Here is a 21,310-nt window from a genome sequence, read left to right as displayed (position 1 = left end):
TAATTTAGTAGGCTGGGCTGCTTACAGGTAGCTGAAGGGCTACCAGCAGCTCATGTGCTACTTGTTGGACACGCCTGAGCCAGAGAAACTGGTTTAGTGTGCTTCATTGTTGTGTGCACTAATACCCGGCAAAGCAAAACCAAATTAAATCCAAGGTGGGTGTGTGGAGGGCTAGAGGGTTAAGGAGAACAACAAACAACACAGCTATTATAGTCATATATGCAGAAGGTAGCAAAGCGCCAGAAGTGTCCTTTCGAGCTAGAAGTGTGTAGCTGCATTGCACAAGAATGCTCTGTAGTACCGTGCCCATGCATCTACCTATGGTTATTCTTTAGAAGTGGCCTTCTTATGGTTCACATCTTTGCTACTTTTTGATCTTGTAATTCTCCACGGGATTGTGAATGAGTGTTCCTTCAAATAAGATTAAAAACACCAAGACATATCATTATTCTGAGTTGGGAACAGGGCACCCATGGAAAGAGAACAGTAAAAGCTAATACCCTGGTTACAAGTGGGCTGGATAAAACTGACTCCTTGCAAGCCTCTGTTTGTGCAGAGAGCGGAGCTGTCCATGACTTCGATAAGAATGACACTTCCAACCATGACTCTTTTTATGGATGCCCGTTCTACCCTCTCATTCTAGAGTCAGACTGTCAGGGTATTTAATACTTGATTTAATCTCTCAACTCTCAATATTATTCACAACTTTCTCAATCTGTTTATGCCTTTAAATACCATCACATTCTCATTTTCACAATTTTATCCTTCGCCTTCTCTTCTCCCTTATTTCACCCATATAATCTTGACTCATTAAGCTTATTAATGTGGATGTAAGTATTCAGCTGATTGTATAGTACGGTTTGCTAAGATATTTGTTGGAATGAAGAAAGGTCTCCTTTAAGGATCAGGAGTGTGTGCACCCCTGTCTTGAGTCCCCCCTAGCAAGCTGTATCATTCTTCGACCCCTACCTCACCACACATAAAACGATCATACATTTGCATGAGGCCTTCTTGTGATATGGAATGAGACCCAGAGCTTGTCTTTGTGGACAGGAGGACACAGCATCACAATCTGGGCAAATATTATGGCTGGACTCCAGATTCGTGGGTAGCTGCAGGGGACAGCCTGCACATCTTTTCTGTCTTTGTTTTGGGCTTTTCATGACAAGAAACTCCCAACTACACCCTACCTTCCATACCACACTCTGGACAAATACCATAACCCGACCAGTCTGCACGGAAATACCAAAATTGCAGATCTTAGAACCAGACACAGAACTAAACTGCTGGAATACAGAGTCTATCTGAGATTTGTGTATAAAGATGGGGCAGAAAATTCCAGTCAGTGTGCTAAGATTTCTTTTCTGAAGCCGAGGTTGCCACATAAGTGGAATAAAGAAGTTCTTTGAGCTTTAGGGTTGGGTTATCCTTTTCCAACTCCCTGCTTTGGTTAGTGACCAAAACTCCTGGAACGTTTGTTTGAACCTTCTGGAGATGGTGCCTGGACTCTATGGAGAAGCACAGCTGACCAACTGCTTAGGAAGGACTTAGGTGTTGGCCTTGCATGAACAAGATGAAACTCCAGGAAAGTGAGGCTGTAAAGTAGCCAAGGCATAACACGCCTGAGAAATAGCTTGTGTGCCAAGTTGAGATGTGTGCCTTATGATGAGGATACAATCTGGATATGTATAAGGAGTAACAACTGTGCGACTGAATTGTATACCTCAATGGTTGAGGAATGTAAGTCTGTCTAAGCTCCACACGTCAGTGCCACAAAGTTGTGAGGAGCATCAAGGAATCACCTAAGTGCCACAAGGCTGTGGCACCCTACAACCGGTCAGTCTGTCATCTGTGGTCAGCATTACCAAGAACCCAAATTAATGTGACAGAGAGATCAGCACCAGCAGCTAGTAACTAGTCTGGAGTGGGCAACTCACAATTTCGGTGGTGGTTTTAGGCGTAGCACGAGGAAAAACGTACAAGTGTGGGATCATAAAAGAGAGACAAGCACAGTGCTCTCCACATCACCTCCCTGATTGGTGCGGACACTGTGTCCTCTCACCCTTGAGCCGTACGAGATGCAGATCCTGTCACACATCAGCTGAAAGAGCTTGAGACACAACAGCATCCCGATACTACCATACAATGCGCAACCCACGAGTAGGGAGGTATACACAGCATATGCATTGTGGGCATTGGGGAGGGGAACTGGGGCACACCCTGAGCTCCCTCACATGGTTCATGGGAATAAGAGAGACAGTAGTACAAGAGCTCCTGGCAAAGTTGCCCGCCACGAAGGTGGTACACACTGCTCTCCCTAGGAACTGATTTTTCTGGAATTATGATAATTCCCTTACTGTAAATTCCTTCTGAAAGCGTTTATGTACGGGATTGTGTTTTATTTGATTAATAGTAAAGTTATAGTTTTTAAATCAATAAGCACAAACTGAGTATTCCATTTCCATTATTGGCCTATATGTGTGGCTTGTTGAGACTGGAAATTCTAACCGCACACCACCGGCCTGAGTAAGCACTGGAATGCTCAACTCCTCTAACTTGTGGAAAAAGAACTAAAGGTTGCTCTTGTGATCAGTTTTAGGTCTAATTGTAGGGTTAGGCCATGGACAACAGTGGTACACTGCTCTGGTTGACACAATCTGAGCCCAGTAACTCCTGATTACCAGGGACTCCTGAGAAAGTTCCCACTATGTTCCTTTGTAAATATACTTAAAGAATTGTTTAGATTTTGTCTGTTTGTAACCTGTCTTTGTTCAGATTTTCTGTTTGTAATTCCCACAAACCGTTAAATGTGCTGATACTTGGTTTTGCTATTTAATTGCACGCTTTTAGCTCTATTCTTGAAGCTATAAATCACTCTAACATGTCCACGTCATATCTGTGCAATATAAACCTATTAAACACATAAAGAAATAAATATCTTGTGCGGCCCAATCTTTCTTAATTTTCCAAAATGTTAATGCCTGCATGCGTGTAGTAAAGGACAGAGTAAAAATGAGTTGTCTTCCCGGATTTTTGTCTTTACTTTACAAGTTTGTGCTTCTGGTCTTTTTAGGATCTGCCTGGTGGTGCGAAAAGAAGCAATGGCATCATAAACTCCATAGCAGTCCCTAACAGCAACTTAAATAACCTACACTGCAGCCCTGGTGAGTGTTTCTTTAGTTTTGTCAACGACCCAACTCTAATTCATGCCCCACGTCTTAAGCCTTCTCCATTACCAAGCAGGGGACCAGAGCTATCTGGTTAAACCTCCCCCTCCCGGTTCTGTAACTGTTGCAAAACAGGAGGAATTATGTTACCTGAGCTGAGGGATGTGGATGTGAGAGCTAGCTGTTAAGAAAGGATGGTGCCTCCTACTTAGAGGAGTAATAAAGTGTTTACATCTAAGTTTCGGAGAACTTTCAAAGCAGCTTTGGGAATCACCAGCTCTCTGGCCAGCATGTAGCTCTCTGGCCAACATGTATGTCAGTCCTGTTCATGATTGTATGTTGCTTATTTATTTATTTGCAGAAGAGACCATTTCAAACAAAGTATTTCCACAAAAGGTAACATTTGGTAGGAAAAATAATAAAAAGAGACTTATGGGTCGCCCCCCCAATATCAGCTTGGAAGGCTGGGCTGGATTTCTGTATGGGGCTAGAGGCCCCCATTTATGTGGCGCGGGGCTGCCCGCGAAAACACTATAAAATTTGGAAGCGGTGGGCGGATTACAGGGGATTAGAATTGGAACCCATTCCAGTGGGATGATTGCCTGGGTGGCCGGCGCTCAATTCTTTGCTTTTGGGGGACGTGCAACATGTGTATATTGGGCGCAGCTGTGTTGTATTGGACATGACTTGTAGTGATGACAGAATTGTAGCCGCAAACAGATTTGCTGCCTTGACTGGATTGGCGGTGCGATGGGTGGGGGAGTGGGGGGAGGGATTGTTCAATGTTCACTTCATTGGGGGGACGGTTTTTGTTATGCACGTCTCTTCTGTAATTTCCATTAGGTATCTCATGAGAAAATTGTCAAAGCCGATATGTTGTTTCTTGATGCTATGGAAATCTCTGGGTTACAGAGCATCGCGACATGTGTATTTGACGAATAAAATTTGTTTACAAAAAAAAAAAAGAGACTTATGCACCAATCAGATCCCTGTGCAAACAGATGTTTGCACTTCAGCTAAACTTGCTAATAGTTGTAGGGGAAATTTGTGTGGTAAAGTTGGACATTTGTGTGGTAAATTCCAAAGCATGCTGAATTTGATTTGGTAAGCACGAAGGCTCAGATTTACTAACACTTTACATTGGAGCTAGGTTAAAAAGTGACGCAGCCCAACATAAAAAGTATTTCAGGATTTACTAAGTGACGCAAAGCACGATTTGCGGGGCTTTGCATGGCCTAGTAAAAAAAAGTAATGCAAGGCTTTGCATCAGGGAGGCATTCCATGGGTGGAGCATGAGAGTTCTGATGTATCCTCCCATGGAATTTGACGTAAAACCAGATTTACTAAAGGCATTAACCTAGGTTTGCACTAAAATGGTATGCCTACCCGATGCTGGTGTAAGGGGATAAATATCTTAAATTCTCCTTCTTACTTCCTATTTCTATGTGTGCTGCAGCACACATAGAAAGAGGAAAATGGCACCAAGAATTGTTTTTATGCAGGAAGGTATCCCTTCCTGCACAAAAACAATCCTGCTCGTAATGCAGGCACCCTTTCACCATGGTACAAGGATGCCTTTGTTGGCGCTTGCTGCTTGGCGTGCACCAGCGCTATGAGAGAGCAGAAGTGCGCCATATCTTAGTAAATATTCTGCATTTGTCCACAGGCCCAGGATTGCAAAGAAAATATGTCTGTGACAGGTTACATTAGTTAACCCTTCATCTGAGTATTTCCATTTATTGAACAAACCCTCCTTTTTGTGCTACTCCTAGCCCAATACTACCAGGGCTATTCGCAGCGGTAATTAAACTTGTGACTAATTTACATGTGCAATTTACTTTTTACATTTTAAGCAACTTTACCACTTTTTTCTATTCACAAAATCTGAGTGTAAAGTTACTAAAAACTATAGAATTATAAACTGCCTCCCCTGAAAAAGGAGGTAAAGCCAAATTTACACGAGCAAGTTGTTACTGCCAAAAAGAAACATCACTGCACATCGCCAATCCCTGGTACTGCAACACCTTCCCATAGAAAATACATTTCCCCTGTGCTTTCTCATATGGAGATCTCCACCCTAACTGTAGAGTCTCCCTATGATGAAGTTTAGGGAAAAGTGAAAATGTTTCTGTAACTAGAAAAAAATAGTAAAAACATTTTCATGTTAAATACTATTGTGAATACATTTCATATATTTATTTTAAATGTAGAACAAATTAATAAAAATGCTACAGCCCAAGTAACTTAATTTTGCAGTAAATCTTTAATTAGTTTAAATATAGTAAATTAAATGAAAATGATTTTTTCAAAGTTTAAATTAAAAAATAAATTCCCACATAATGTAAAACAAATACATTTTTAATTATACATTAATAAAGTGATGCAAAGAATTAACTAAAAAGAATGTAATTATATTTTAGTAAAACTTAATATTACAATAATTTATAAATTAAAGAAGGTTAAAATATTTTATGATTAAATAATAAATATGTTATATTTTTCAATTTCGTTTAACACTAAATTATATTTATTTATATTTTTAACAATTTAAAATAATTTACTTTGATCTAACATTATTTCCTATAGCGAGTAGTAACTTACACTCATAATTTTGGCAATACCCCTTTTTTCATGGGATGCAGATGTGCTAGTCTACAAGTCTACACTTTTGAGTAACTTTACACTCCGATTTTGTGAATAGCCAAAAATACTACAGTTCCTCAAAAGTGTAAGAGTAAATTGCATGTGAAAATTACTCACTAGTGCAAGTTACCTTTGTGAATGCCTCGTGTGTTTGTAGAACACTCTAAACTACTATATCCAGAGTAAACTGCAACTGATGAATTTGAGATTGATGGTTTTCTTGAAGAAGCAAAGTTTGCGACTGTAACTCAAGAACATGAAAATGTAATATCCACCGAAATAATTAATACATCTCAGAAACTATTGTCACCATTGAAACCTTTATGATTAGTGGTGTTTAATAAGTACAGGTGTTGGGCATGTAATGGCCAATGGCCTAGGGAGTGGTCTACTAAATAAGATTTGCATGTAAATGAATAAACCAATATTGACAAGATGTTATTAGTTCTGGGAGTACATGTAATAGTATCAAAACATTGATGACTCTGGGTTATGATAATCAAATGTAGCTAACAAAGAAGTGACAAATAATTCCTATATAAAGCATTGATTTCTAAGATGATACTTGAACATGCTTCCTGACAATAATTAATGGATTAATGACCAAGCATTACTTGAGAAGCTTTTACATATAAATATGGAACAGGCTACATACTTGAGAACATATGGAAACAGTTTATATAGTGAATTACACTCTCTAAAGCATTATACAATGCCAGCAGTGGTTTGATTTTGTCAACTCCCACACCTCCTTTTCTTCTGTTGTCCTTTCTATTTACCTTTGGTGCTCATTGACATTTGTCTTCTACCTAGTTTGTTGGTATTAGCTAATAACAGACTTTAACATATAAGAATGTACATGAAATAAGCTTTGCTGTATCCTATAGTTGCCTTTATTACCGTTGCATACTGTAGTCTAGCTATGTGAACTACACTGTACAGCTTTACTAATTTTAGTTTAAACTTGACGGTTATTTTCTGTATATTTTTCTTCAACGTGTATTTAATTGTTTTCAAAAAGATAGTACAAAGTAATAAAAATCAGATCGTGCATGCCGTTGTAACTCTAATATTATTTTAGACAGGCAGTAACTTCTTTACTGGGTGTGTTTTTACTCAGTAAGGAGATGTTAAGCCCAATGAGAGGATCTCCCTATGGGAATAATTCTTTTGTTCTTTTATGAAGACGGGAAATATGTCCGTAATAGAAGTATGATTAAGAGAGATTCCAGAGGTTGCAATAAGCTGTTATGCACATTTCACTTTAATAATGCCTACTGGGGTAGAATGAATGGTTTGCTATAAGTTAAATTCGTAATATTATTCTAAATTGTTTTAGAATATGTTAGATTTGGGGCAGTGGACTGTATTGCAGATAAGCTGTTATTCGCATTGTATGCTATAAATGTCTGTTGGGGCAAAATTAAGGGTTTGCTATTAGCTAAATTTGATTATTTTTCTAAAATGTTTTAAATTTATGCGAGATTTGTGGTTGTGGAGTGTATTTAATCTTGGTATTGAGAAATGTTAATGTTTATATGTCTGTTGTATACATTATAAGAATGTGTACTGCTGTTTTAGGTCATTGAAAATTGTCTATTTTTATGAATTGGGAAATGTGTATAATGTTTCTATAAGAATTTATTTCTTAGAAATAAAGTATTTTTGATAGATTGATAGAGAGGCAGTATGACTGAATTGAGTCTTTCTTGGTTGTTTGTCATCTCTTTAGTTCCCAAACCGACTGAACGGAATGAACAACCACAGAGAGTCAAAAAACAAGAAATTATTATGAATGGCGTTTGCTTCCAGCCAGAACGCCCTACATTTAACCCAGAGCAAATTGAAACTTGGCTTGGACAGACACACACAAAGACACTTTGGGAAGTACCAGAAAAGCGTGGGACACTTTGTTCAACACCCTCCACCTCAGAACAGCGGTGTGTTCCAACGGAATATGAGACAAACAAAAATTGCTGTCCTATGCAACAGGGTACAATTCACCATTTTCAGCAACCAAAATCCACAACCAGGCTCGTACAGGTGAGTGCCACAAACATACACAGCTTTTGGTTACTACTTTGACATTGGAATTTGGTAAAACAAAATCATATTTTCCAAATCAGCTTCAGTATTTTACTGTTCATCTGAATTCATATTTGCAGAAGCCGTTGATGAAGCAAAGACAGCGCAGTTCACAAGAAGTTAAGGTTACGATGGAAAAAAGGTGCGATTTTGTTTTCACTCTACAGGGGATCAATGAGAGGGGGAAGGGCAACAAATACCTCTTAAGTACTTGAAGGAATAGGCCTTGCATATCAGTGATAACACCTTGTCGAACAAGTGCCTAGCAAAGTTTGCTACAAGGAAAAGTTCCGTGGCGAATTTGGGAGCCTGGGATTTTGCATCTGGTAGGCTGTAAACCAAGGGCGGGACTTGTACCCTTACTCCTACTTTTTTTTTTTTCACTTTTATTTTGTTAGGTCATTTCTGGGTCATGAGGTGACAATATTTAAAAGTCCCATGGGTGAGTGCCCGGAAACTTCTCGTCCTTGCATTCACTTTTCTGTTTGTCACTTCACACCAGGCCTTTGCCCTTCCTCCAATTTGTTTTTCTTCATCCCTTGGGTGCCTTTATGGAACAACACCTTGTTAAATTTTTTGTCCGGACAGTGCCTCACTGCAGACTTGTCTCCTCCGGGCCTTCCTGGGGCTCACCATGGCTTACAAACGTGAAAAGCCGGGTTGAAAATGCACTGGGAGTTCAAATTAGACTTTTCTGTAATTTTTTGTTATATTTCATTTCTTATATTTATTGTATGTTCTTCTCCCTCTAAAGAGATGCTTTCTGTGTCTAAGAGGAATGTTAGCCCAAGACAAGTGGGTTCCCGAGAATTACCACCCTCCAACTCTGGACCAGTGTTTTTCTTTCCCTCCTACTCCATTCCCTGGGGTCCTGGAACTGTACCTTCCATTATTTTTTGTTTTTATGTAGTTTATATGAGCACCAGCTGCATTACAGACAGACACATTAATTTTATTTTTAGTTTTTAGGCGCTGGGATATTAAGTGATTTGCCCAGAATCACAGGATGCTTGAGCCTCCCGCCAGACTTGAACCTGGTTCCCCAGCTTCAAAGTCGGCTGCTCGAGCTGTTAAGCCACACCCTCTCGCTGTTGTCTCAGAGTTTAAGGGAAAGTGGAACTGACTCGTAATCAAGCCATTCACCACCAGGTTCCTGACAGATAGAGGGCCACTTGAATCAACCAATTTTAATTGGCCCGTTTGGAACGCAAAAAAGGCTGTTTTCATTTATCATACCATTTTTTGCGAATAGGTAACCTGTTACCGAATTGCAAAATGGGATTGCGATTCTGTATTTGGAAGGGGCATGTTTAGGGCGTCCCTTCCAAATAAGAGACCTTAACGGTAAGTATGAATGTTTTGTGACCATGAAAGTGGTCGCAAAACATTTGCAATTTGCCACCAACTTCAAGTTGATGGTAACCCATTCGCAAAAGGGAAGGGGTCCCCAAGGGATCCCCTCCCCTTTGTGAATGTATGCAAAAACCTTTTTTAAGAGCAGGCAGTGGCTTTTGGTCCTTTCAGCATCAATATCCGCATCTCCTGGTAACTGCCATGTTTTTACCCCCAAGTTAAAATCTGACAGATGTGACCAGTCGAAATTTAACAGACTATGCAAACTTTATTGCACCCAGTAATTATCAGGTGAGATAAAAGTCGTATAACTTAATTACGACCCCCTGAAAAATAATGGTTGGTGCATGGGTAGGAAAACAGAGGCCACTCTTAAAGTCATAACACTTTCAGATTCTTCACTTTGACTGGATTGTGGCTTTTCTATGAGCTTTTGGGAAAATGTAAACTCAGAGACTATTAGTGTACATTGAGCTTAGTGATAGGTAAGGAGGGGCACCTTTTCAAGTTATTATAATTGATTTACACTTTCAAACCCAGAAAAATGTTGTTTTATGGATTGGTACCTTATTGTAGGTTTATATTATTGATCTTATTGATAATGAACAGTAACAGACATTCATTGTCCTCCCTTGTACTTTCTTCCTCTATAGGGATGAACTCCTGCTGCCTCCTGCTTACCCTGAGATGCACCCGCCATTCAAGAAGCGGTCTTTCCTTACCTGGCTCAAGATGCTGGTACTGATGTCCATTTTGCTAGCACTGCTATTCCTAACTGGGATTTTTGTGTTGTATATTCTGGATACTACCTGCCCTCTGGCTAACCGCAGGGCCTGGTCTCGCCATTTTATGCTGCAGTATGTGAATGGCCCGCCCCCCACTTAGTCCCTGTCAGGTGGTATCATCGCTTCTTTGCACTTTTGGGATCTAGAAACTTGTGTTCTAATCCCAGCTTTGGAAATTAACCAGAGAATGTGTGGGCATAAATCTTTATTTTCCTGCCTTACAAATTGTAAATATATGTAATTGCATATTGTACATATGAGTAATGTAGAAAAAAACTGTATAGCATACTTTCCTAGATAGAGGCGGCGGCCCTCTGGAGCTAGGACCATGCAATATGTTTTGAAATTTCACCCTGAAACAGATTTTAAAGCACTGAGGACATCACAATGTATACATTTGCCAACGGAAGCATGGAGGCCCAAAGTAGAAGACGCAATTGGAGGACAACAGCATGGACTCATAAAGTATTTCAGAACAGCAGCAATTGGTTACATAGAACAACGTATGTGCAAGACCCAAATCAATGTGAACATTGTGAGAACGTTTATAAGCTCATTACAGTTCAGCGAAAAACGCAAAGTCTAAGGCTTCGGGATCTCTAAAGCATGTTCGATCGGTGCAACTGAAATGTAAAAAAATGTTTTTTCTGATACAAAAGAACCCAGCGTTTATGTATGCCATTAATACAATATTCAGTCATAGAGTGCTTTTATCAACACAAGTCTAACCTGTTCAAGGTACCATCCCATTGCCACGGAGCCCATAGCAACCCCGCAGCTATGGTGGTCTTGGAAACAGATCAGAGAATTGATCTTCAAAAAGAATGTTGGAAAATGCACAACAATATACACATTTATGCATGCCAAAACAATGGATCAGTCTGTTGTGACACTCTGACTCCAGGACCCTGTCCCTCGGGTCATCACTAGCTTCTAAATGTTATGAAAGTCCTCACAGTGTATACAGACGGACCAAAGCGTGTCAAACATTTGAATCTCAGTCATTTATCCATGTGTCCAGCAGATAATCCTTTCCATGGCACTCACACCCACACCGCTCACAGTGCTCCATGTCATGCCACTCACCACATTCAGAAACATGATGTTCCAGAAGTATCCATAGTGTAGACCACTCAGTCCATGTCCTCGTGTTTCCAATGCTGGGTTTTCATGTGGCAAAGCAATGCAGTGTAGATGTTGTATGCATCATTTTCTTGCACTGCACAGATTACACTAACACATTTAGTAGCAAAGATCTTTAAGTGAACTTTCCAGCACTGGAAACTTGGTGCCCATGATGGCTTAGAGTGAGAGGGGCACACCAGTCCCTTTCCCTCACCACCATTTACCGCAGAATTTTCCTACTGCATTAACAAGATATTTGGCAAATTGTCCCAGCAACAAAGTCTCAACAAACTCTTTTCTAACACCTGGACCTCCGATTTTGAACTTTCTTGCAGATGTCTAAGTACATCACTGAATCACGTCTATGGAAGTGAAAGGTTAGAGATGCAGAATTAGGTCAACATTTATAAATCAAATTAATTACCCGCCTACCAAATACACGTTTAATGATTGCATCCTCTATGCCGCCTACCCACACTGCTTTATCGTTTAAAATTATGAGGGTGCGTGGATTATTATGGCAGAAAGGGTGGTCCACAAGCCATTTGGGAGAGACCTACAACATTAGTTTTCACCCTGCGAGTGATTGGGTGGGTATTATTGCCTCTGCTCTTGTGCTCTTAGGATGCATAGGTTGAAGGTTTAGAACCACGCACTCTGTCCCAGCTACACACAGGCTGAGTGTAGTTTCAAGCAAGGAAATTAGTGTTACTATATCAAATTGCAAAATATCGTCCTGCTATATTATTGTATTCAGAATATCAACCGCTACAATCTCGTGAATGTGAGTATATCATGGTAAAGCAAACACATTCTCTCTATTATAAGTCATATCCCTTATGCTGCACAAGTAGTGTGTGCTTTTAATTGGTGATAACATTTCTCAAATGGCGGATCCCAATTTTTTTTCACATAGCAAAAGTGACATGCTCTGGACAGCTCTAAGCCTCCCAAGCATTACAGTTCATGTACCGGTGCTTAATTTAAGCCGGTGGGTGCCAGTGGGGTCCTCTAGCACACATTTTTGGGGACTGGCACTTCTTCCTGGTCAGACATTTACAGAGAGCAAAAGAAGTAAAAACACAACAAGGGAAAAGGAGGAGGAAGAGAAAAATACGAAAACCACTGCAAAGGGAGAAAGCAGGGACTTGCAAGAGTGAGATAAAGGGGCAAGGAGTGTCTGGTAGAGGAGTAAAGTTGCACAAAATATGCAATCTTCATATTCAGACATCTAATAGCACTGGCCACAAGCTTCTGAGAGGAGCATAGGGCACGACCACTCATTCTTTTACAAATTAAGCACTGCCATGTACTCTTTAGTACGCAAACAAGATGCCATGTAACACTTAGCATGATGGTTTATGTTGCCTTTTCTAAGCATATTAAAGCTTTGCATCATTTGCATTTAAGCATTCTATGCCATGAGATGGTAATGCAGAAGAGAACAGGACATCTACTCTGTTATTCTACGTACTTTACCGTATAGTGTGGCATTTTTATGGTGTTATTTTTTATGTTAAAAGTGAATGTCCCCTACACTTGTTTCAATATGTTTTTTAGTGCATGATTGCCTGATCGCCATGAAGTGTCTGTGAGTGAGTGCAATGATTGATACCTTTCACTGATGTATGAGGTAACAACTGCATGTTGTCTCTTGGAATCCTAAGTGCCCGCTTGCACATTCTGCAGGTGAGTGGTGGTTTTCTGGATATTCAATACAACTTTGCTCTTTATGTTCTTTGTTATTCATTCATGAACTTGTCTATAAGTAATAATGTCCTGAACACCCTCATAAACACAGCCCTGTTGTTACTTAGACTATTAGTCCAGTGTTGACCAAGACTCCTCGTATCAGACATTAATAATATCTATTTGTTGTTCTTAATCCCTATTATTTAACTGCTGTCTCCAATGTCCTACCCAACGTAATACAAACTTTAACAGGCTATATGTAAAAAATTGTCATTGCATGATGATAAATGGTGCACTCTGGAAGCTGGACAACTATGCACTTTGCTCTGCACACAAAGCAACTCCTAAACACAGCCCAGACATTTTTTCTGTTTGCACTTGTTTGTATATTATGTAATTGAATGTTTTTAAACTTTTTGCAAAAAGATTTTTCAATAAACATTTCAAATGGCTTTGAACAAAGTAGTGTACAATGGTGTAAACTTTTTTTTATAAATAGTTGATGCTGAATTACTCTTAAATAAGAGCTTGTGATTTCAGAGTTTGAAATCAGTTGTTGAACTGAAAATCAGCTTTTTCTTTGATGTATAGTAACAGGTAGAAAAGAAGATATTTGTGCTGATGTTACAAAAAGACTGGGGTTGATGTATCCCACAATATAAGGACCCTCTGCTGCTGCTAATAGTTCCTAGGACAGGGATAATGCAATCGTTCATGAAAAGAATCCCAAGGCAACTGGTTGCTCTCAAGAGAATATCAGACCATAGCTCTAAGGTGATAGCAATAGAGTCAATGTACCACTAGTGACAATAGAAAATTCATTTTATTAATACAAAATATTTTTTTAAATTACTGCAACACACATGGTCTCTAGATTTCTCTACAGAAAGACATATTAAATACAGGAACAAGACAGGAGACAAAACAAAACACATCAATTTCAGACCTGGGATGTATGTTTACAATGTCGCATACAGCCGGCACAACTGAATGTACCCATAAAATTATTTAACATGTAGAAGTCTGACTAATCACACAGAAAGTAAATAGCATCACAATGTATACAAACAATACACACAAAAAAATAAAGACAGTGAAATATAAACAGGGTAAGACAATACAAAATGGTGGCTTATAAAATCATTCAATGATGGTTCTTCAATGTATCTACGTGAGTTTCGGCGAACAAGGCGCCTTCCTCAGGAAAGCCACATGCAAAATAATGCTTGAAAGTGAAAAGTACATGGAGTCTCAATAAAACCAACTAACTAGTAAATACTTCAAATCCCTCTAGCACCAACAGTGAGACAAGATGAAGCAAATAAATAAACGAAGAAATGTGCAAATAAAGTAATAATAGTGCTCCTGTGAATAAACTTAAGATAAAGTAAAATAACATTGAGAAAGAGTACCAAGAATTGACCCTGAGTGCAATCTCACAAATGGAGTAGGAATGAATAGTGAAACAGGGATATTCAAGTTGCTTATCAGGACCATCAAGTTAAAGTCAGTCAAAAACACATCAAAGCGGATCCGAGGAATATACACAACTATAAGAGGCGGTAGGATGACTTGAGAAAATAAAAACAGGGTAGTCAGTTTAGCAAAAGATGGAATAAGAAAAAAAGGACACTATGGTCAAAGCATAAATAGCCATAATAACTAGCTGTACCTTCTCAATATGATGATAAACCTTTAAGTAAGGTTTTGATGTATATCCATTCGGTAAAGGAACAACAGTGGGTAAGGCAGAATCTACAGACATAAATAAAATGCTAGATTAGCACATTATAGCCACATAGTCTTCTAGCTCTTTTCAAACCGGAAGAAAGAAATCTCAAAATGTACCTTTTTTGTAAGTAACTGACATATAGGACAAGGAGTCAGAGAAGAGCATCCCTATGCAATAATGAGTGAATCCCTAATGATGAAGACGCTGATAGTCCTCATTTGATGCCAGCATTTGAAAATACCCACGGGCTGAGAGCTTCAGCTGTAAAAGGAAACACGATGAATAAGAGAAATCAGATCGAACAATACGACACACAAGAGGGAAAAAAAAGCTTTTTGGATCGGTCATCAAGCGAGAGACGCTGTGAACCATGCGGTCAAGATAATGCGGGAGAACAGGCAAAATACTGAGTACTCATATCAACTAGGCCCACAGCCTGCGGCACAATGTTGAGAATGAACTGGAAATTCAATTACCGGGTGCGTTATCTACGAAGGATATTTTGTGAACTTCGTTGCTTTTGATTTCTTGAGATATTTCTATTTTTTTCTAATATGTGCCATCTGATGTCATTAGCTGTATTTTCTTTTTCAAGATAATGTTTAACTAGAGGAGCTGTCAATTTTAACGTTCGAATCGCAGATCAATGTTCAGTTAGTTGCGTGGACAGTGAACGTGCCATTTCGCTTACATAGCCTAAATTGCAAGGACATAACAACAGGTGGATTAGATTTTTGGTTTTGAAGTTGGTGAATTTATTAGCGTGTATGGTATACCCGTTGTAGGTAAAAATATCGCCTTCAAGTACAGTCGCAGATGCTTTGCATTGAGTAGATTTAAAGGTTCCTTTGAAAGGCACAGTGCTGTCAATAGTTTTTGGGATAAAAGAGGAACCTTTAGCAAAACCGGAATGTAGAATGATGTCTTTAATGTTCTTGTTACGGCGATGAGCGAATAAAGGTTTAGGTAAGTTGGGTGTTTGTGTCACCTGAGTTTTCAGTTTATCTAACTGTTTCATTCATCATCTAATGTTTTGTGACACATACCAGCTGGGTTACTGGCGGACGAGATTGTGATCTTAAAAGAACGTGTCTAAAATAGAATCTGGCTCGTTTGTAAGATTCACGTATGCGGCGTTTGGGATATTCGCTGGTGAGAATTTTTTTTCTTCATGGCAGTAGTTTGAAGATCAAAATCCTGTAAATTGGAACAGTTATGATGAAGTTGCAGAAACTGTACAAAAGTAATGCTCTGTTTTTGCATCCGTGGATGGTAACTGTCATAATGCAGCAAAGTGTTTCTTGCTGTGGGTTTAACGAAAAGGTTTACTTCAAGATTACCGTTATCATCGCAAATCAAGATATGAAGAAATTCGACTTGAGAGTGGCTAGTATGTGCAGTACATTTCAGAATAGTATTGCAAAGATTTAGCCATTCCAGAAATTCTATTAATGAGTCCATTGTGTCGGTCCAGATGAAAAATATATCATCAATATAGCGTGACCAGTATGTCACGGATTCATAAAACTGCAATCTCATTATGAATAAATCTCTTTCCAAACAATGCCATGTAAATGTTAGCCACCGATAGCGCTACGGATGCTCCCATACTAACACCTTTGATTTGCTTACATAAGACGTTACCAAATTCAAAGGTGTTTTCTGATAATACAATCTTGAGGCATTCCAGTAGAACATTTCTGGGGTAATTGATTTTCTGGGTGTCTATGAACCAAATCACTGCTTCCTGAGCCTCCAAATGGGGGATGTTACTGTATAAAGACTCTATGTCTAATGTGACCAATGTGTTGTGGAAATGTGGATTTTCCTGATCAGTTATGTCCCCTATCTTGGACCCCAACGGTTCTATATGCATGTTACAAGTACATGTATGTTCCCTCCAGTTCCAGTTTCTAAGACGCAAACATATGTGTGTCTACCGTCGACATGTTCTCTGTCAGATCCGCCATCGATGGGCTGGATATTCGATTCCTAGGTATGAAAGGCCACCGACTTTATATGGCTAAGTTACTACATTTTTACAGTTCAGGCAAGTAGGCCCGATTCTGTCCTCAAAGCCTTTCCCTGCTCTCTGTCTCTGACAGCTTCAACTTGAGCTCGCATCTGTATCCATGAACTTTGTCTTACTCCCTGTGCAGCTAACGGTGCCTGCCTCGGCCAGTTTTCGCATGCCTGCCAAGAAGCTGTATTTCACCTTCGAATTATCTATTTTGCTCTTCAGCCGATGCATTCCTGTCTAGTGATTTAGGTAAACATTTCCTTTAGCTCACAAGCAAAGGACTCAGCCTTTCCGTCCTCCTGCAAGTGATTCATAGCCCTGCTGCCATGGAAAGTTTTCTGCCCCTCGCATCTCATATAGACACTTAGACGCTTGTACACGCACACACAGTTAGTATAGAATAGATTCTGTCCGAGAGTCCTTCCTTGTGGATAACATAGTTCTCCAAACATAGGATGGTAGATATGATTTGGGATTAGGTTGACTTGACCCCCCAGACTTCTCGTCTCCACATGTAGAGCTAAATGTCAAGTCCCCTTCACCCCCTAGTTGCACGTCAATTACACGTCATGCTGCTGCGCGCGCATCTATGCCAAGTATTATCTTATAGATCCACCTATGTCTGATAATCCTAACCAATCATGTTTCTTTTATTCCTTATTACGCCTAGTTTCGATTACGTACCTATTTTGTCACTTTTCTTATCAAATGTTACGCCTTCTACATTCGTTTCATTGTAATGCACTTATTATAAAAATACATGTCTGTCAATAAAGTATTGTACTTCACTTCCTGAACCCTCGTGGTGACGGAACCTGAAGGCCGCGACTCGAGTCGGCCATTTTGAATGGAATAAAGCCCATTTAGAAACCCTCTTATACCACGGATTCTGCCTCTTGTTATTTTGAGCTATTTTACTTTATTTTAAGATTCCGTATGAAATTCAGTCCGGTATTTTATTTACCACATAATGGCGCCCGAATAGGGACACTTTCTCATCTCACGCGCCGGCGGTGCGTTGCAGGCCCGGTCTCCTGCCACAGCTGGACGGACCATAAACGCGTACCAGCAGGATTTCCTGTAAGCTCCTTCCGGTCAAGCGGGGGCGACTGAGGCTGCGATCAACCCAGACGAGGCGGTGAGAAGTGCGAAGTATCCCGACCAGAGCCTAGCTGAGAGAGCAAGATCCGAGGTATACAGAGGCCCACCAGGTTTTCGAAATCCCGATGTCCAGAGGGTCCGATGTCCGCAGTCATCGAGTCCTGTCCATTCTCTGAGGCCTTCCGTTTCAAGGAGCTACTCGGTGAGTACCATCGCCGGGGAGGCGTGTTGACGCGCACATAGGTTGTGCCGGTCAAGACGGATTTGGGTACACAAATCCGGTCTGCACTGTTTAGCAGTGTATATGTACTGTTTAGCAGTATATCAAGTATTCCGAAGTATTCAGTTATTGTCAAGAATTCAGCGTGGTGATTAGTTAGGCAGACTATCATCATTGTCGGTCATTGTTAAAATGTTTAATGTTTAATGTTTAAAGTATTCAGAAATGTCTTGCATATTGTGGTATGAATGATTGTTCATTGTTCACTGTTCATTATTGTGTTTTTTTCGTATTAAGTAAGTTCAAGAGTAAGTATCAGATCAGTTGGCAATATGCCGCTCTTCTCGAAGTTAAGACAGATTACTACCAGAAAAGGGGTGCTTGAAGAAGCAGTTCCTATTCCTCCTAGGGACACTCCAGGACATTTTATGTACCATAACCATGGCTTAGATGCCATATTGTTTCTTGATCTATGGGTAGATTATACCAAGGGATTACCGGAAAGTCAAAGGTGGCCCGCAGCGGGAACCTGGGATGCAGAGTGCATCATGAAAGTGGAGGAAGAGTTATGGAAAAGAAAGGTCAGACAGTCACAGAAAGACGCTGTTGAGTTATGGCGTAAAGAATCTCATAGACGAACAGAAAAAGCACGTAGACAAGAAGAGAGGAGTAAAGAAAGTTCAAATAAAGTTCAAGAAAATCTATTAATTGAGGAAGGTATCCGAGTGAAATCAGAACAAATAAATAGACAAAGAAATGCTCTTATGAATGGTATGTATCCCCTTCTAGCCGAAGGACTACCTAAGGCTGCTCCAGAGATGCCAAAAGACTTGCCACCCCCATTATTTCCAATTAAGGTACATCCAAAAGGGCATCCCAGAACCGCAGAAGATGTTTTTCTCTCCTCATATCTAGACGACGCAGCTCCCGAGTATGCTAACGCCGCACCACATAGACCGTCTGGCGGAAGGGTTCAACGTCAGGATCAGGTATCTGTTCCCGTGCAACAGCAAGTCCCGACACAAGCTTCGGCAAGCACATCTGTTTCTGCATCTGTCTCCGCAGTCGACTCTACAGAGGTATCGACACCAATAGTTGCTGTGTCACGTTCAACGAACCCATTCACACCCGACGCCCCAGAGGGGGCCACGGGAGGTGCTAGCAGTACCTTTACACCACCTAGAATAAATAAACTTGTCTTTCAAGAGTCAGCACATTCACGTACACCAAAATTCGTAAGTGAACGTACGCTTAAGGAACTCCTTGTTAATTGTAGATATGACCCGGTGGTTGGTAAAGAGGACGAAATGGTCCTGGAATGACTACGCATCTAGATAACATATATCATTTTGTTCAAACAGGACGAGATCCAGGATGTATTAACAGAGCTATGGAATTCCAGAAAGTAGAAATACAGGGGGAACTGTTACGTTTCCTCATAAACTGTGTAATCAGAAATCAAGATCGTCCGGGGGTAGACCCGAATGCAATGCTTATTCTTACAAGATGGAGTCAGAATATATCAGAAGGGAGACACGATAAACAAAATTGTATAATAGCCATGTGCCGAAAAATCCGTAAAGAAATAGAGCGTATTCATGAAGAAAGATTGGGAACAGACGAGTTTGAGCAAGATGAAGTGTCCGAATCAGGGAACTCTGCAAGACAGTCAGAGACCATAGCCTATGTAGGCAGAGGAAGATCCTGTGATAATGCTAGATGTTTTTCTGATCCCATACACTCTGTATGTCCAAATAATAGCAGAACGTATCCGACGCCTGTAATAAATCTGAAATCTCCTGAACATTCGTTTCAAGCCGCAGATAAGATACTACGAGAACGAAGGGGTTACCACCTCCTCGATTCCATGGATGAGCAAGAATTAGCCAGATCAGCCGTTTACATGATTGTCCAGTCCTGAAACGTAATATAGCTACAGGTATTGCAAAAGAGAGACCACGATTAGTTAGACAAGATCAGAATGAACAAGGAGCTATGCAGCATGGACAGTCCATGCCAGTTCAGCAACAGTCCATGCCAGCCTCACAGCAACCCATACAGTTTGTGCCAGCTGCACCACCGTTGCCTGCTACTGCCACACAAACCACAACACGACAAATGTATCAGACTGCACAGTATGAATACCCTGAATATCAGCATTACGCATGAACCAGCCTAGAGAGGGAAGTTGACTTACCGCTCATCGAGATTCCTGTAGATCAAGAAGGACCTTATGTACATAGTGAATTATTAGGTCAAAATAGAAAATTCTTACTCGATACAGGGGCAAGTCGAACAACAATAAAACGTAGTGAAGTTCCAGGGGCACCCCTCTCAGGCTCTCAAAATGTTTCCCTTGGTTTTTCGGGAAAACCTATTGTTAATGAAGTATCACAGCCTCTACCACTTACGATAGGACCTTTGACACGAACTACAGATTTATTGCTTACTAAATCATGCCCAGAAAATCTGTTAGGAATTAAAACTCTGAAAGCACTAGGAGCCATAATATGTTGTTCTCCGGAAGGAGTAAGGTTGTTTTTGCGTGATTTTAAAGGTCACTATGTGTCTAGAGATATGGATCCCCGACTACAGACTTTACCAGTACATCTATGGGCACAAGGCCCTACGGATGTTGGCTGCATGAACATTACACCCTATCGAGTCACCTTGAAAGCAGGAGTGGTACTACCACGAATGCGACAATACAAGTTACCGCATGATGCTGTAGTGGCTTTGCTGAAAATCATTGATGAGCTGATTGCCCAGGGAGTAGTTATAGAAACAGACTCCAATATATGTAATTCACCGATAATTCCGATTCTTAAACGAACTGATCCTACTGCCCCACCAGTGTACCGATTGGTTATTGATTTGCGTGAACTAAACAAGTGTATTGTACCACAATTCCCTGTGGTCCCTGATATATCATCATTGTTGACAGCAATTGATTCCGAAGCAACATTCTTTACTGTAATCGATCTCAAGAATGCCTTTTTCAGCGTCCCAATAGATCCGGAAAGCCAATACTTGTTCGGATTCAGTTTAAATGGGCGCAGCTTTAAATTCTCACGCGCTCCCCAAGGATTCACAGAAAGCCCCAGCATCTACAGCCAAGCACTGAAACGAGAACTTGACAGTATCCACATGCCAGTCAATACTGCACTGCTTCAATATGTCGATGATCTGCTGACCACAGCGAGAAGCGAGCCAGAATGTGAAAAGGCTTCTCTGACAGTTTTACATTTCCTAGCCGACAAGGGGCACAAGGTGTCCCCTTCTAAGCTGCAATTCTGTGTTCAGCGAGTTATTTATCTTGGTCACTCGCTGTCCAAGGAGGGAAGGCAGCTTACACCAGATCGCATCCAGTTAATTGCTAACATGTCA

General features: G+C 40.4%; 1 protein-coding gene across 1 annotated transcript in view; it reads left to right on the top strand.

Moving 5' to 3' along the window:
- LOC146797985 (nesprin-2-like) overlaps nt 1-13,312 on the top strand; it is a 229,303-nt gene extending 215,991 nt beyond the window's left edge. Inside the window, exons 9-12 of the mRNA XM_085625213.1 lie at nt 3,074-3,164; nt 7,543-7,853; nt 7,976-8,037; nt 9,902-13,312. Of these exons, the coding sequence (XP_085481339.1) occupies nt 3,074-3,164; nt 7,543-7,853; nt 7,976-8,037; nt 9,902-10,133 (696 nt within the window). The 3' untranslated portion in view covers nt 10,134-13,312. The remainder of the gene's footprint in view (nt 1-3,073; nt 3,165-7,542; nt 7,854-7,975; nt 8,038-9,901) is intronic.
- The last annotated feature ends 7,998 nt before the right edge of the window (nt 13,313-21,310 follow it).

This window comes from Triturus cristatus, chromosome 9 (genome assembly GCF_964204655.1).
Source record: "Triturus cristatus chromosome 9, aTriCri1.1, whole genome shotgun sequence".
Taxonomy (NCBI): domain Eukaryota; kingdom Metazoa; phylum Chordata; class Amphibia; order Caudata; family Salamandridae; genus Triturus; species Triturus cristatus.
The sequence above is the reverse complement of the archived record's forward strand: the minus strand, read 5'-3'. Positions and strand labels throughout refer to the sequence as shown.